This window comes from Delphinapterus leucas, chromosome 2 (assembly GCF_059928025.1).
Source record: "Delphinapterus leucas isolate spDelLeu-1000000601 "Yukka" chromosome 2, BTC_Dleu_Yukka2, whole genome shotgun sequence".
NCBI lineage: Eukaryota > Metazoa > Chordata > Mammalia > Artiodactyla > Monodontidae > Delphinapterus > Delphinapterus leucas.
The window spans coordinates 18531517-18548277 of NC_143130.1; the positions used below are offsets into that span (position 1 = coordinate 18531517).

Sequence of the window (16761 nt, forward strand, 5' to 3'; positions counted from 1 at the left end):
GTGTGTTTCCCTGTCTCCGAGGGTGGCTGGGAGGGGTGGCTAGTTTGTCTTGGGAGTACTACGAGAGTGGTGTGTATTTGTCAGTCATTGGAACTGCTGAAATCTTCTCTTGTCCTGTGACATCAGCTGGTGGCTTAGCAGGGGATTAGCATACATATATGGCGGTCTTGCTGGCTACAGCCTAAAGGTGAGCAGCTTCGGGGCCCGCACAGCAGGCCCAGCCCTGCAGACCAATTCTCTGGGGCCTGCTTGGTTGGCCGAGTCAGCCTGGGGCCTGTGGGCAGAGGGGAGACAGCTGCGAGCTCTGAGCGAGCCCCATGTATGATGATCCTGCCCTTCTCTCCAGTCTCTAGAGGTAGAAGCAGCCGTTCACAACAGGTCCGGTCTAGAGCTGGCAGAGCTGCGTCTCTCTCGGCCTTTCTCCTGGGCCTTCTCTTGGCTGCGTGCCCGGGGGGAGGCAGGGGAGGCCCACAGTTACCTCTGCACTGCTGCACACAAGGAACCAGAGACTGCAGCCTGCCTGTGCAAGGAGCTTCCAGGACCTTCAGCCACTTGCTCCTGGCTGTATCAGGAAGCACCAGTCATGCCAGCCCAGCTGGGTCCCCCTCGAGTGGCCTGGCAGGTCCAGCCATTGCTGCATGGCCATGAGGGCTGCCATTCAGCCCCTGGACTGCAGCCCCAAAGTGCCTCTCAGAGGCTGGTGCTCTGATGGTGAGGCGACCTGTGGAATCTATCCATTCTGACCCCGAAGACTCCCTTTTTAGGTCACGTTAGTGGTTTCTAAGGAAGTCAAAAGCTGTTGTTCAGATGGTGTCCAGTGACGAATCCAAATATCTCATTCTTGTGCTCCTTCAAATACTAGCAAATAGGAAGCGCTGTTGAGGTCCCAGTTGGCTGAGCTCTGGGTACGAGAGTCTTAAGATGAATGGACCCAGTGCTGCTCTTTAAAATCCATGGAAAAATTCCAGCATCGTCGGAAGTTTGGTCACATATCCTGGATTCCATGAGCTTGCATTTTCTCCCTCCCCCGTGCCTTTAACAGTTTTATTTTGTACAGTCAACTGAATGCTCTTTGTAGCTCAGTAAGTGCTCACTGGCCTCTCTTTTCTAGAGACTCCCAAGGATGGTCCTTCTTATGAAAGTGAATCTGAAAATTTAATTGAGCAAGAGTGTCCTGTTAGCAACGGTCTAGGGAACGGTGCTGAGAAAGAATCAATTGTCTGTTATTTTACTTGGCAGAGAATTAAAACACCCAAGTGGGAGTTTACTAAAGAAGTTGCAGCTGACCCTTGCATATAGCTTTACTGGCAAGTTCTGCTAAATTACATGCCATTAAGTGGCGCTTATTATGAATGCCTTATCTCCCAACCTAACAACTGTCTTCCCTCAGTAATGGAGTGTATTTTCATGTCTGATTCCTCTAGTTAGCCTAGTGGAATATCAGACATGGTAGATGCCCGTTATTTTTTTCTAAATGTTACCTTAAATATTATCTAGTGTACCTGTTAATATCTATCAACTATGGTAAAGTAAGAAGAAAATTGAGTAGCCTTCTTTCTGTACTGAGTCAATGAGGAGCTGTTTCATTGGGGAGCTTGGAGAGGTTTACATAGCTCGTCTGTATAAAGGAATAGAGTCTTAGGGATCTGGATGAAGACTGTTCATAACAATTGCTTTAAAAAATCTGGAGTTAGGTCCAGCCTCAGTTTTCTGCTTGTTTTTTTTTTTTAAGAAATACTTTATTTATTTTTTGGCCACACCACATAGCTTGTGGGATCTTAGTTCCCCGACCAGGGATTGAACCCGCGCCCTTGGCAGTGAAAGTGTGGAGTCCTAACCACTGGACCACCAGGGAATTCCCTATCATACATCTTTTTGATTCTCTCCTTGGTAGAATGAGAAGAATTACTCATCAACCTTTGTAAAAACTATGGAAGTAATCATTCCACGGTTCAGAAAAATGTAAAACATACCAATAAACAGATTTTTATGAAGGGGGACTTTAAAAGGCATTCGTACCTTGTGATCCAGCTTAAGCAGTGGGCTTTGTGGGTATTTCTGATGTTTGTCTTCAAACTAAAGTATGGCAGTTTATAAATCCTATATTACATGGTTTCATTTTACAACTTCAGCTGGAATTATTTCATTTAAAAACAACCACTTCAGGGACTTCCCTGGCGGTCCAGTGGTTAAGACTCCATGCTCCCAATGCAGGGGGTCTGGGTTCGATCCCTGGTCAGGGAACTAGATCCCGCATGCCGCAACTCAGCCTGCATGCCTCAACTGAAGATCCCTCACCCAGCAACGAAGCTCTCACGTACTGCAACTAAGACCCAGCGAAGCCAAATACATGCATACATACATACATACATACATAAATATTAAAAAAAAGATACTTCACACCCATTAGGATGACAATAATTAAAAAAAAATACAGAAAACAACAAGTGTTGGCAAGGATGTGGAAACATTGTAACCCTTGTGCATCGCCGGTGGGGATGTAAATGGTTCAGCTGCTGTGCAAGATAGTATGGTGGTTCTTCAAAAAATTAAACATAGATTATGATATGATCCAGCAGTTCCACTTCTGGGTGTATACCCGAAAGAATCAAAAGCAGAGACTCGAACAGATACTTGTATACCAGTGTTCACAGCAACATTATTCACAGTAGCCGAAAGAGGAAACCACTCGAGTGTCTGTCAGTGGATGATAGATAAACAAAATGTGGTCCATACATAAAATGGATCATTATTCAGCCTTGAAAAGGGAGGACATGTTGACACATGCTACAACGTGGAACATTATGCTCAGTGAAAGAAGCCAATCACAAAAGGACAAATACACTGCGATTCCACCTATGTAAGGTACCTAGAGTAGTCACAGTCACGGAGGCGGAAAGTACAAAGGTGGGTGCCAGGGGCCAGGGGAGGGGAAGTGGGGAGTTGTAATAGGTACAGAGTTTCAATTTGGGAAGATGAAAAAGTTCTGGAAATAGAGATAGATGGTGGCGATTTCACAACACTGTGACTGTTCTTAATGCCACAGAAATGATTAAGTGGTAAATCTTGTGTGTATTTTACCATAATAAAAAAACGTTTATCAACACTGCCTGTAAATCTACAATTACCTCAAAATAAACAGTTTAATTTAGAAACAACTACAGATAGAAAAAAATAGGTTTCTTCCTTTCATATCCTTTGTTCTCCTCCTTGACACATTGGTGGTTTGGGTTTTTTTTGTTTGTTTTTTTAAACGGAACTTTGTTTTTTGGCTGTGTTGGGTCTTTGTTGCTGCATGCAGGCTTTCTCTAGTTGCGGCGAGCAGGGGCTACGCTTTGTTGCGGTGCGCGGGCTTCTCATTGTAGTGGCTTCTTGTTGCGGAGCACGGGCTCTAGGAGCGCGGGCTTCAGTAGTTGTGGCTCGCGGGTTCTAGAGCGCAGGCTCAGTAGTTGTGGTGCACGGGCTTAGTTGCTCCGCGGCATATGGGATATTCCCGGATCAGGGGTCGAGCCCGTGTCCCCTGCATTGGCAGGCGGATTCTTAACCGCTGCGCTACCAGGGAAGCCCGGTGGTTTGTTGAATGTGTGTTGATGTCATAGTTGGTAGAGTGAGAAATTAACCCGCAGCTCCTAGAACACTTTCCTGCCCCGGAGTCTTAAGGGCCTGCCTCATCCACACATCCAGTTACAGAGTGTGCCTCTCAGCCCATTTTGCCTCAGACTCGTTGAGCCCTTTGACTTTTTAAAATACGTGTGATCAGGCTGTCAGCGCCTGTTTAAAGCTGAGCTGGGGGAGTGCAGTGAACAGCTGGGAGTTGGTTCGCGGGTGTTGGCGGGTGTGGAGCAGTAACAAGGCAGGTCACCGGGCGCCGGCGTGCTCGTGTCTTCCAGGTGTACCTCGAAAGGCTTCTAACATATGCAGAGATTGACATCTGTCCGGCCAACTGGAAGCGGATTGTTCTGGGGGCCATCCTGCTGGCCTCCAAGGTATGGGACGACCAGGCCGTGTGGAACGTGGACTACTGCCAGATCCTGAAGGACATCACGGTGGAGGACATGTGAGTGTGGGCGGGGGTGTCTGCAGAGGAAACCCTCCCCTTTGTGGACCTGCTCAGTGTGGTTATGAGTGGATGTGATTGCACGTCTGTTGTGGGCTGGCCGAGCAAGGACACAGTTGCTGAAAGCCTTATTCTAGGCGAACCTTCCTTTACCTTCCTGCTCCCTGTCTGCGGTGGGGCTCATCCCAGCTCTGTATCCACTGCAGACTGATGACTGGCAGCAGATGGGCTAAAATGTTACCTGTTTCTGTTCAGAGAGAAGTCTTTCACTGCTTTTGTCACGTTTTGCAAGTTCAGTTGCTTAAAATGAGCGTTGTGTCCTCGAGGTCCCCCTGTGCTGTCCTGGTCGGGCTGCGTGTTCTCAGGGCACCATCCTGAGCTCACACTTAGCTGCGGCCCGGGGGCTGGGGTCCCAGGGGCTGGGCGTACAAGAAGTGGGGTCAGAACCTCCCAGGAGCAATGAGCTGTTTTGGAAACACTCAATCATATGAATTTCTTACAGTTCCTTATGGTTTACAGGCATTTCTGACATGATTCTTGCTAATATTTTTCTCATCTTGTTTGGCTTCCTTGAGGAAGCTCTGAGCTGGAGCAGGTTCCACTGTGTCCCGGTCCACATACAGGTCCCTGGACCCAGTGACCAGTGCGGGCTCCTCCCCACCCTGCCCCCCCTCTTCCGGTTGCTGGTTCGCTGGGCACCCCATTTTTGTGCTGCCCTGGGAGCTCCTGTTTGTGTTTTGGGTCTTTTGCCAGAGCCTTTTCCTGCTGCATACCTGTATGACTGCTTCCTACATGTCATTCTTTATCATAAAAAGTAAGACAAATATGAAGTTTTTGACAGCAAGAAAAATAAAATGAGCATATTTTTTAAAAATTCTTGATTACATTTCAAGGTGAAAACAGTTACTAAGATAATTGTCATCCAGACTGTAAGTAGGTTGCTTCCACCTTTGAGCTGCTGTGAATAACACTGTCGTGAATATGAACACGGGTGTGCAGACACCTCCCAGAGGCCCTGCTTTCCGTTCTTTGGGATCTATGCCCAGAAGTGGGATTGCTGCTTGTTGGCTGGTCTTTAAAGTGAGCCCATTTTTCTGCAAAAGCCGACAGGCCATTAGGTGATGAAAACAACTCGCTTTACTCCATTTTAGAACCCCATTTGCAAGTTGCTAAATGGCATCAGTTCAGTTGGGTTTCTTTACGGTGTTGATCTAATGTACCAAATATTTATTAAATTTTTTTTGTTTATTGACTTGAATTTATTTATTATAAAGTTTTACATCAGAACTATTTCCTTATAATTATCCCCTTCGGGGCAGTAAATCCATGAAGCCCGTTCTCTCTGCATCACTGTTAGTTTTTTGATGATTTATCACATAACAAGCTGTCAGATGTCCCTGGAGGATGTACTTCTGCCGTTTGGAAATTCAGATTTGGGGAATTATTTTTATTTTCTAAATCTTGCCTTAGTTGGAAAACACAGAAGCTCTAAAATCTTTATTTCCCCCCAAACTTAAACATTCTGTTCAAGAAAACACTCAGTATTCAGGAAGGCTGTTTTTTCCCTAAGGAACCCTGGGAAACTGCCACCTTGTTCAAAACAAGATTCCTCTTGACTTTAATCCTAGTTATACCCTCAACAAGAGGCAGTGGTGTCTAGATACCATTTGGGGCAGGAATAGCTAGCTGACTAGTTCTCCTTTTATACTAAAAACTTGCTGGCATTGGAGAATGGGATCTGCAGTGGCACCTCTTAGCCACCGGGTGGCAGTCTGTCCACAGGCAGCTCCCAGGTTGCCCAGGAGAGCACTTCTGCCTTAGCGTATTTTTGACACTTAAGATTTTACCTGGGTTCCAGTATTTCACAGGATGACCTCTTATTAAATCTCACTGAAAGGAGCCATAAATACAAGTCATTAAAAGTGTAAAGTTTAGCACAACACACACATTTGGGGCTTTACTCCTTTCTCGAAGCTGCATCGAAGCAGCCCCTCCGATTAAATGACCTGAATGCGACGTCTTGGTCCCTCCCTCTGAGGCGCTCAGGCCTTCGATAACGACTTGCTGAGGTTTCTCGCTTCTGATCTGCCTGGGAGCTTCTGTCGGGGAACCAGCCACCCTGCCGCCTCAGTGCTCCCGCCCCCGTTGTCATAGCAGCGCTAGACGGGCTCGGATGGCTAGATGGGGCCCCTGGCCAGGAGCAGACGAGCTGCCCCGCCCCGCCCCCACCCCACCCCCGCTGGGAGCAGCCCGCCCCCACCTGGCTCCTCCCCGCCGGAGCTGGTCGCTTCTGGGGCTCAGTTCAGCTCTCACTTCCCGGAAGCCTTCCCTGGATCCCTCCACCCAGGCTGAGCTTGGTGCGCTCCTTTCAGTAACAGGAATTATGGAGCACCAACCTCATGTCAGGTGCTGAGCTGGGGCCAGGCTGCACCATCAGATGTCACGGTTTCTGGCTCCGAGGAGACAAGGAGGGGAGACTGTGATAAAGGACAGAAGTGATCCCGGGGTGCTGCCTGGAGAGGTGGCCCTGGAGCAGTGCTCCCAGACAGACCTGTCGCTGAGGACGCTTCTCCCCCGGCAGTAACTACCGAGAAGTAGGCCTGATGACAGGGAAGTTTTCAGATGCATTCTGGCCGCCCTGGTTCGTCTTCATACAGCTGTTTGGCTCCCTTGTGGACCAGGGGCTGTCGCTGAGTAGTTCTGAGCGGCCGGACAGGACCAGCAGCGGCAGCTCGCAGGAGTGTTAGAGATGCACGTTCTCGGGCCCACCCAGACCTGCCGGATCAGATGGGTGGGCCCAGCAGGGGGGTCCTCACATGCCCTGCAGGTGATGGGTGTGCGCTGGGGCTGGGGGACCGCTCCTCCTCCCGTGGTCCGGAGGAAGGCCGGTCAGCGCGTCCTCACCTCTGCTCCCGGGAAGGGCAGTCCTCTGGGTCTTGGGGAGGCCTGTCCTCCAGGCCGCTGTCCGCCCTCACTGGACTCCACTTGACAGCTCTCGACTGCATCTTCTGCCCTGTTTGAGCCAATGGCTCACGCGGAAAGGTGAGGCCAGAGCCTGCCGTGTGTGCGTGTGTGTGTGTGCGCGCGCGTGCACAGATGTTCTCAGTGTCAGGGTCGCCCTGAAGCACTTTCTGGTGATCATCCCAGTTAATCAGGACTCATCCTTCCGGTCACTGGACCAGGTGGACTTGGCTGTGTCCAGCAGCCTGCCCAGGCGGCCACAGGTGGGGACAGTGGCTGAGCTGTGCGTTTGTGGCTTTCTCTGCAGGAACGAGCTGGAGCGACAGTTCCTCGAATTGCTCCAGTTCAACATCAACGTGCCCTCCAGTGTTTATGCCAAGTATTATTTTGATCTTCGTTCTCTGGCGGAAGCCAACAACCTGAGCTTCCCCTTGGAGCCCCTTAGCAGGGAGAGGGCCCATAAGCTGGAGGTAAGAGGTGTCGGCGCCCGGCGGGTGCACTGCTGCCGACTGAGCTGTGTGCTCACGGCAGTTCCTGATACTGCGTGTCATAAAATAAGGACGAGGTGCCCTGGATTTAATTTGTACAACCTCATATTTTTAATAACCTTATTAATGGCGGTTTTTACTTAATGTGCACTGATTGTTTTTTAAGTCAAAGAAGTTTTTAAAAAACCTGTTTTAAAAAAAATGTACCCACAAAAAGAGTGTTCCCAGCATGCACTTTTATAAGGAAAAAGTTACCAGATGACCCTACCGATTGGGAATCCGAAAAAGTTTGATTCTGCCTTTTTATTTTTCATTTTTTCAGAGTATTTTCTCCACAGCCCAGTTAGAGCCAGGGCCAGCCCCTATGGTCTTGGCCTGGGTTCAGGGCCATCACTGATAAGCTGTGTGACTCTTGTGTCTTACACTTGTGTGTAGCTCAGCTTTGCATGTGCACCCAGCTCTTCCCATCCGACTTTGACGGCTGAAAGTGTGGGGACAAGGAGGCTCACGGGTTAGAGCCCTCCTTCAGAGGAGGTGCAGAGGCCCTCTGCACCTTCATCCCGAGTGTCCTTGGTGCCGAGGGCCGGCCAGGGCGAGGGCGCTGGCTCCCGGCTGACCTGATTACCTCCCCTCTGCCCCCAGGCCATCTCCCGCCTCTGCGAGGATAAGTACAAGGACCTGCGAAGACCCACGAGGAAGCGGTCAGCGAGTGCTGACAATCTGACTCTGCCCAGGTGGTCCCCGGCCATCATCTCCTAACCGTGGGCGTCCCCGCTGGAGGCCGTGCCATCCCTCAGTTTCTCCTTTAGTACGAGAAAAGACAGTCTTAGGGTGGTTTGGTTTTGTTTCTCCTTTCCTTTTTTTAAAATTCATAGCTCCGCCAGGCTGCCTTGATGAGCGCCTCCGCGCCACGCGCACGCGCAGCAGGCCTCCGAGGACGCGAAGTCGGTACCGTGGGATCCAGTCCAGCCTTCCCCAGCCCCGGAACAGCGCTTCCTTCGTGGAGGAAAGACTCTAACCCTGGAGGACGAAGGGAAGGGAAAGGAAGTCGGCTAGAGGCACGGAAAGCGGCTTGGCCATTTCCTAAGCCCGCCACCGTCGGTCAGTAGCCGGAACCGACAGGAAAGCCCGGCGTAGGTGACGAAGTTGGATGTGCATTCAAGTCGCACGCCGCGTTCACCGCCCCACCTGGATCAGTATGTCCCGTAAGACTTCTTGCATTCCTTCTTGCTGCTTCTCGGCGGTTTGGGGGGGGATTTTTGTTTGTTTTATTCTGTTTTGGTTTTGGTCCCACAGAGCAGAGAATATAGTTTGTACCCACCATGGCACAGACATCCAAATAAATAGTACTGGCTGTTTCTCTCTGCACAACTCCTGCGAGCTGTCTTCTGAGCTTTCTTCCTCTCCAGGGGGAGCGCTTGTCACGTTTCTGTGCACCTTTATTTTAGCCGGTTTTCTCCACAGTGGCAGAATCAACTTGACTGTAGTGCTGAACCAAACGTAGCCCTTCCCCCTGACTCCTCCCCCCGGGAACATTCTAGATCACATGGGTGCTTGTGCCTTCTGGTCCTGCGGTGGTTTCTCTCTGCCCTGACGTCCTGGTGGAGGCTGCTCCCCCGCGGCCCGCGTGGGAGCCCTTCCTCCCCCTGCCCACCCCCTCCTCTACTTCCACGTCCATTGTGCAAGCAATATTCCTCTCAATTTTTATATGTTTACTTTAAATCAAAGTTAGTCTATTTGTATAAAATTTTTTAAAAATCTAAAATTTAAAAAAATGGGGGTGGGGGTGGGTATTCCCGTGGAAGATCATTGAAGGGCAAAATGTTCCTATTTACTGAGGTATTTTTCACAGAATGATTGAATAAAATACTCAACTTGCATTTTCATTGTGGGTGCTTAGTGAAGTTATACAAAATTAAACTGTGAAGGTTTATGCGTCATTAACTATGACCATCTATTTTCGTTTCTGACTATCCCTCATTTCCTTATGGGCTGGATAAAAATCTGTTACATCAAGTAAAATTAAAGGGTTAACGATAGCATACCACATCAGTCTTAAGAATCTGGGTCAGTGAAGCATACAATGCTTTGGGGTTTGCACATTTTCTTGGGTCACAAATGACAGAGGTTTCTAAGTTTTTCCTTCATCCGGTCTTTGAGGCAAATGGCAGCCAGAAATCTGTGTTTCACCTTCCTCCTGTGTGCGCTTGGAAAACTTTGGAATCTTAGGTTATTAGTCTGTGCCCTAAGCTCATCCACCTGCTCCCCAGACATGCCTGCTCCGGATGAGACATGCTTTGCTTAATGGGAGGGACTCGGAAACACCCAGCATCCCAAGAACACCAAGCCAAGTACTAGTCAGGTTCTGTGAAATTTGTTATCATGTGTAAATGGAACTGTTTGGGCCAGAAATACTGTCAAATTCTTTCTGGCTTAAACTTTCAAAAGCAAACAAGCAGAATATGAAAAGTTAATTATCTTTCCATTATAATTGTGTTGATACACTCTGTATGGGTTCCAGAATCAGCTTCTCTCGTCAAGTAAGAGTTAGATTTAGAATTTGAAATAGAGACCTGAACATATAGAAAATATCATTTTATATTCCCTAATCTATATAGCTTAAAAAGCGACATATTTTCTTAACTGAATACGAATACCTCTCAAATTAGTTCCTCCCATGTAAAGTATCGTATTTTACCCAACATCCATTTCAGGAAAGAGGTTCTGCTGCCTTTAAAGCAGACATCTTATTTTTATCCCTTTTATTTGAATGAGAGAGATTTGAAAATTGAATTATGTAAATATTTCAATGCATCTGCTATTATTTTATGGAGTTTATTAAACTACTTAAAAAATTGTATAGTCTATTTATTGTATGTATGTACATACAGTCTGATAACTTAAAGTGGGTTCCGTAAAACCTGACTCAGTCTTGTTTAGACTATTGAATATTGTTTTAGCCCTGTGCACTGGACTCTACCTCTGTATAGGAAAATTTTCCATATAAATGAGCATTGATCTGTATTAATTGGTTATGTTTCTTACACTAAGGATTTTTAAAACTCTGCTGTAAGTGTAGATTTCAGTTTTACTTTTGCAGTGTGAATCACTTGACACGAAGGTAGATACTTTAGGTTTGTTTTATTTTTCTACATGATGATGGAGACTTACATGTGTTCTCTGGTTTGTTCTAAGTTTGCCAAAAAAACACCCGACAACAACCAGTACAGTACCTATTGATAAATCATCGTGATGTAATTTGTTTGCAAGGTGATTCATGCCCTACAATTAAAGCTGTATTGCTATTTAGGAACACATTGTCTTAGTGTAGTTTTTGAATGGACAGTTTTCATCATTAATGAAGGAAGAAAACCACACAATTTACTGACTTTAAGTTTAGATTTGACTTAACAAATGAAAGTATCCCAATGAAATTTTCCTTTTTGGCTTTTTTTTTTTTAAACTGGGAGAAGAGAAAGAAGTCAGGGATTTAAAACCAAATTGGAGGGCAAGGTGGGAGGTCCTACCAAGATTCCCGACGTGCCCTGTGCCTTATGCGCTGCCTGAGGCCATCGTCTGGCTCCTCTCCCAGGCTGGCTGGCTTCCCGAGCCTCTCCTCTTGGCCTTTGGCAAGACCATCTCCATCTTGGGCTTTCCCTTGGGTCTGGGGGTTTTGATCCTCAGCTGAGCTGCAGAGCAGAATTTTGGGAGTGAGCAATTCTGATCCTTTCAGGCTGCTTTTGGTAACCTCTCATCTGGGGCTGTATTTTACAGCTTTGAATTTTTTAAATAATAAAATATAATTCCTAGTTCATTGTAGGTACTTATTGTTAGATAAATGGATACAGAGAACAAATAGTGCCTACCTTCCTGCTGCATTTTTTGAATATGACACTGAGATAAAATTGAACAGGTTTTGTGGATGCTGAGTGAACCAGTTCTTTTCAAGAGCAGTGGAGAAGTGTTGTTATGTGTTCTGTAGGTGCTGAGTGATCCTCAGAAGGACTGGGGCCTCCTGGAGGCCTAGCAGAGCTCGCCACTTGTGTAGCAATGCCCTGTTTCATCTGTGATCCCTTCAGCCCCCTTGGCTTCAGTGGAGTCAGCATCTCAAGACTCCCGTTGGATGGATCATGGAGACATGGATTGTCTCCTGAAAGGCCAACCAGGGAGCCTCTAACCTTGTTGAAAAAGAGAAGGAAGTAGGGAACACACCCTCGAGTGAAATGGGAAAAGGACACTGGACTAATTTGGGATTCGTATTTTAAGCTCTGTGGGTTGCAAGGAAGGCCCCTGCACACACGTGCATTCAGGTCATGACTGGCAGCCCCCGAACACCGAGCCTTCCCAGCACTTCTGCACCGAAAACAGATCATCCCGCAGGTGCCAGCGGACCCCGTCAGGGGAAGGGAGGCGTGCAGGGGCTCGCAGTCACCAGGGCTGCTGGACTCGGACCGGCCCAGGGCGGGGGCTTCCTTCCACTTCTTCCTGGTAGGTTTTCTTACTAAGTTTGCATGTCTGGAGCTGCTCAAGGTCAACAGTGTCACTTTCCATTAGAAGCGTTCATCTCTGACTTGAAAGGGTCACAGGAGGCCTCTGTGTGTCTGCATCGCTGTGAGTGTGGGCTGTAGGTCAATGCCCGGGAGGTCCTGGTACCCACGTTGTCCATCGTAGGTCTTGTAGGAAGCACCCTGGAGGAACCTGTGTCCTTTAGGGACTCGGTCTGGGTAGGGAGCTTTATTCCTTAAAGAACTTTGTTTCAATAGAATGCAGGATAAAAGTACGGCATTCCAAAGTAACAGCCATTTTGAACAAAAATATTAAATGTAACTAGAACTTAGGCATAACATTTATAGTAACAAACATTGGTATTGATTTGTATTGTAATGGAACCTTGGGTTTCAGTCTCAGACCAAAGTTAACTTGCTTTGCCACCTTGGACAAGTAACTTCACCTCTCTGGATCACTCAGTGAATTTGACTGGCAGAGATACACTTGCTCACGTTTTCACCACCTGTCTTACTGTTTCTAAACACACTCTGCTCAGCCATTCTTGCATCACGATTGGTGGATGCTGCTCTGCGTGGATGTAGGAAGGCTGGACCCACTGAAAGACAAGTCCGAGCTTATCTGTGAGTTTCCCCGGGGAAATTGGTTGTCTCTTCCAGGGCGCCCTCCCAAAGAAGGGTGGCCATCGGCAGATACAGCTGTTCTTAGGAGGAGGATGTGGATATCCAGAATTCAGCTGCTGTCTGTCCCTCCTGGGTCTGCCCTAATGCACCTCAATCTGTAGCTTGTCCAGTTGGGTTTTACTGTACCTTGTGGTTCTTGTCCATGTTGATGGACAATGAAAATCTTGCAACAGTGAAGTTGGGCGTTGGAATCCTCCCCTGACAAATGTCTTGAGAAGACATCTTTGTGTTAGCCCCCAGGTGATGCTTATCCTTCTTAGACCTGCAGACCCAAAGCTCTGGGGGCCACCCTGGAGGAGAAGGCCTTCACTCCCGCCCTGTGGCACTTCCATGGAACTTGGCCACTTGCAGGCTTCCCAGATCTGCCTCTGCTCACCAGCTCCTGGATCTTCTGCAAAGGACTTGCATTTGGGGGGACCAAAGGAGTTGGGGGTCCACTCCAAAGAGAAGAGCCACATTTGGGGGCAGCATAAGGTAAAGCAGTGACTGTGCAGGGTCAGGACGCACGAGTATGAGGCCTCGCCAGGGCACACGGTCTGGCAAGTCTCAGAGCTTAGCTGGATTCCCAGAGCTTCATCTTTCTTTAAAGCAAAGAAATGTGTCACCCCCTGGGTCACCCTAAGATCCTTCCACTCCTAATACTCAGTTATCCTACTTATCACTTAGTTATTCTGAGATTTCCAGGAGCACTGTTGGGACTCACAAGAGATTTACTCACCCCTGCAATATTACGAAAACAAACACAGAATTTGGGAAAGCCTACCGTGAAGCGTTCCAGGGTCTCACCGGGGAGGGAAAGACGAATCTGGTTGGTGCGTTTTCTGCTTCCAGTCAGGACCGTGAGTGTGCAGGTGGCCCACTGTCACTGAGGCAAAGTGGACACAGAAGGCCTGGGGCACCATGGGGATGGGACCACCAGGGCGACGGGACCACGTACAAACGGGTTCGACCAAGGCAGGAGGCAAGGAGACTTCATGCAGATGTTCATCTGACGAGAGTCCCAGGCGGTAACTGATCACCCTCTTGTGTTTCTGGTTCTTTTTCTTCTTCATCATCATGTTGTATTTTCATTTTTATTATATTTGATCGTTATCTGCATCTCTTCTATCAGCTTTTATAGTCCTATACTGACTGATGGCTTTTCAGAAGGTCAACAGTGGATTTAAAAGTACATTGGTAAGGAAAGACAAGATAGGGGTAGGGGAAGTAAGAAGTACAAACTACTATGTATAAAATGCATAAGCTACAAGGATATATTGTATAGCACAGGGAATAGAGCCGATGTTTTATAATAAGTATAAGTGGAGTATAACCTTTAAAAATTGTGAATCACTGAAACTTATATAATATTATAAATCAACTATACCTCAATAAAATATAGTAATAAACAATAATAAAAGCTTACAGAAAGTATCAAAAAAGTACATTGGAAAAAAAAAAAAAGTACATTGGTACAGTAGATTGGCCTATAGATAAAGTGACTCTTTTAAAGCTTATGTTATTAAATGTAATGGGGAATTTAATTGGTGAGATTTTAATGTCTTCAAATATTTATGGCTATTCTGCTTTTTAATTTTTCAGAATTTCTCTCAGGCTTCCAAGATTTAAAAACAAAAAGGTTTTGTTAACACATAGTGAAAAATACATTTCTGTGATATCTTTGTAAGATTATTTCATGGTGCTCTAATCTGAGCCCTCTTTGGAAGAAACATGTGGATTTAAATTACGGAAGAGTTCCCTGATTATTGATTTCTGAAGGATTGAAAAAGTTAACGGTACAAGGGAGAAAATGGTACACTAAAACTCTTAAGGCATCCCCAAAGAGCTCTTGTTCATTAAGCCTTAGTGAATTCTTCAACATGCAGCCCCTCTTTTCCCGACTTTGTTTATTCAGCAAAGCCAAGAATGTGACCCCCCCAAATTTTTTACACAAAATTAAAATGCTATATACTCATCAGAATAGTCAGAATCTTATTTTCCTTCTTAACTTATAAGTAGTGATCATGCAGTGAAGTAGATGTTCCATGTTGCTGCTAATTTTAGTTTGTCAGCATTTTCTGGAAGCAACCAAGAGTCATATGTATTTAGACAGCTATGATTTCTGCCAACCCAGCTGGCTTCAGGAACTGCGGGGTGGGGCGGGGGGGTTCATTCTTACTTTATGCCGAAATCTGTTTGGGATGATGGCTGTTACCATTGGTCTTTTGACCTCTGATTTGCATTTATTTGAAAAATTTGAGTTGATCGTCCTTAACAAATAATCCCATTCCTATGTATTCTTACTTGGATAGCCCATGAAAACAAAAATCAGAGTTTAATTCACTGAGTAAAGCATTAGCCTTATTTTATAAGTGCTAAAGAGCAAGCATAATTTATTGCACAAATAAAACGAATAGTATGTGATTTTTTTCCTTAAATTCCTGCAGACACATGGATTTGGAATTCCTTTTCTAATTTGTGCTTTCTCTTCCCAGGAACACACTGGCTTACCACGCCTCACAGCACAAAGTGATACATTTCATGTCCTTAGGCTAAAATATTCTAGTAGATCCATTTTCAGAACTTAATCCCAGTCTTGAAATATTTAAATTCTTTTTTATATTTATTCCCCGGCATGAGCCTGACACCTTGCATACATCGTTAATCCTTTGGGTGAAAGAGGATCAACCCAACAGAAACATTCCTCTTTACATTACCTCCTTGTGGAATAAGGAAGGAGCAGAAAGGGATGTAAGAACTTGCTCATCTAGAATCAGAAAATCTCAGTGTTGGAATCATCATCCACATTCATTTTCAGATGAGGAAATTAGGTTCAGGATGTGAAGTGAAGGTGAAATGAACATGAAGGTCAAGTCTGGCTTTGGCTTTGGTAGCTAACAAATAATTGGTCCTGATGGGAACCATGTTGATTTTTCACCTTGAGTACCTTGAGGATTAAAACCTCATTGCAAACCAATAATTATGTAAGTGTTGATATTCAAAAGTCACACGTTCATAACTCCGTTCCATTTGAATCTATCCTTCATTTAAGATGAACACAACTGACGGAAGTTATGGGTCCCATGTTGAACTGAGTTGCTGACTATGAAGCTAATAAGTCTAAAGCTTCCCTGACATCTACATTCCTGATTACATATTTGCAGCAATGAACCTAAAAGATCAATGTTATATTTACAAACTCCAGTGGTGAAATACGTGGACAGATCCTGCATACAGTTGGACATAATTTAAAATGTATGCCTCGTCCTTGGAGCTGTTCCTTTTATGCCACTCTTTACAGTCAGTAAGGACTCAGGGAGCCCTCCATGTGCACACAGTGCTGTGCTGATAAAAGAAGGGAAAGACACTGTTCCTGCCCTTCTGGAGCTTACAGTTGAAGTACAAAGATGAAGTGTTATTTTCTCATAAATGAGGGGACAATAGGAAATTAGAATATAGACAGAATCTATGGATAAGGATCATATACTTATAGCTTAGTGAAAATATGCTAATGGACTACAGAAATCAGGAAAGGCTTCCTAGCAGATGTGGGACTGTGGCGGAGCCCTGGAATCTTTGTAGGATACAAACTGGAAGAGAAAAGGGATTCTAAGCAAAGATAACAAGTGTGGCACGGTGAGGCTGAGGACCAGTGTGAAAGGATAAAAATATGTGCAGTACATCCAAGGGATACTGAGTAAGCAGGGCTGGGTTTGTCGGACCTGGAAACCTGGGCTTCTGCCAGGAGAGATCGGATCTGTGTGTTCACATTTTCATTCCTCCAACAAGGCAGCTGCTGGAGATAACTGCCTGGCCTCAGATGAGTTCTGCTATGGATTAGCTCTGTGACCCCAAGCAAATCACTTAACCTTTCTGAACCTCCATTCTCTCATCTGTAAAGTGAGGACCAAAATAGCACTTATCTCCTAGGACGATAATGAAGATTCAGATGAGAAGAGAACCCGTGCCTGGAACACAGTGAATGTTCAGTATGTGTTCGATATATTTTGATTCTGGCCTGCTGCCTGTAAGGACCAGGCTTCCTAGGCAAGCCCTTCATCCTACTTCGCTCACCTAGAGAAGATCA

The 16761-nt window shown here is 46.2% G+C and overlaps 1 protein-coding gene across 3 annotated transcripts in view; it reads left to right on the top strand.

The window, feature by feature from the left end:
* The window catches only part of CCNY (cyclin Y), a 130932-nt gene extending 117031 nt beyond the window's left edge, over nt 1–13901 (top strand). For all 3 annotated transcript variants that reach the window (XM_022580377.3, XM_089904073.1, XM_089904081.1), the window contains 3 exons: nt 3891–4057; nt 7326–7488; nt 8149–13901. In XM_022580377.3, the coding sequence (XP_022436085.1) occupies nt 3891–4057; nt 7326–7488; nt 8149–8265 (447 nt within the window). In that variant the 3' untranslated portion in view covers nt 8266–13901. The remainder of the gene's footprint in view (nt 1–3890; nt 4058–7325; nt 7489–8148) is intronic.
* The last annotated feature ends 2860 nt before the right edge of the window (nt 13902–16761 follow it).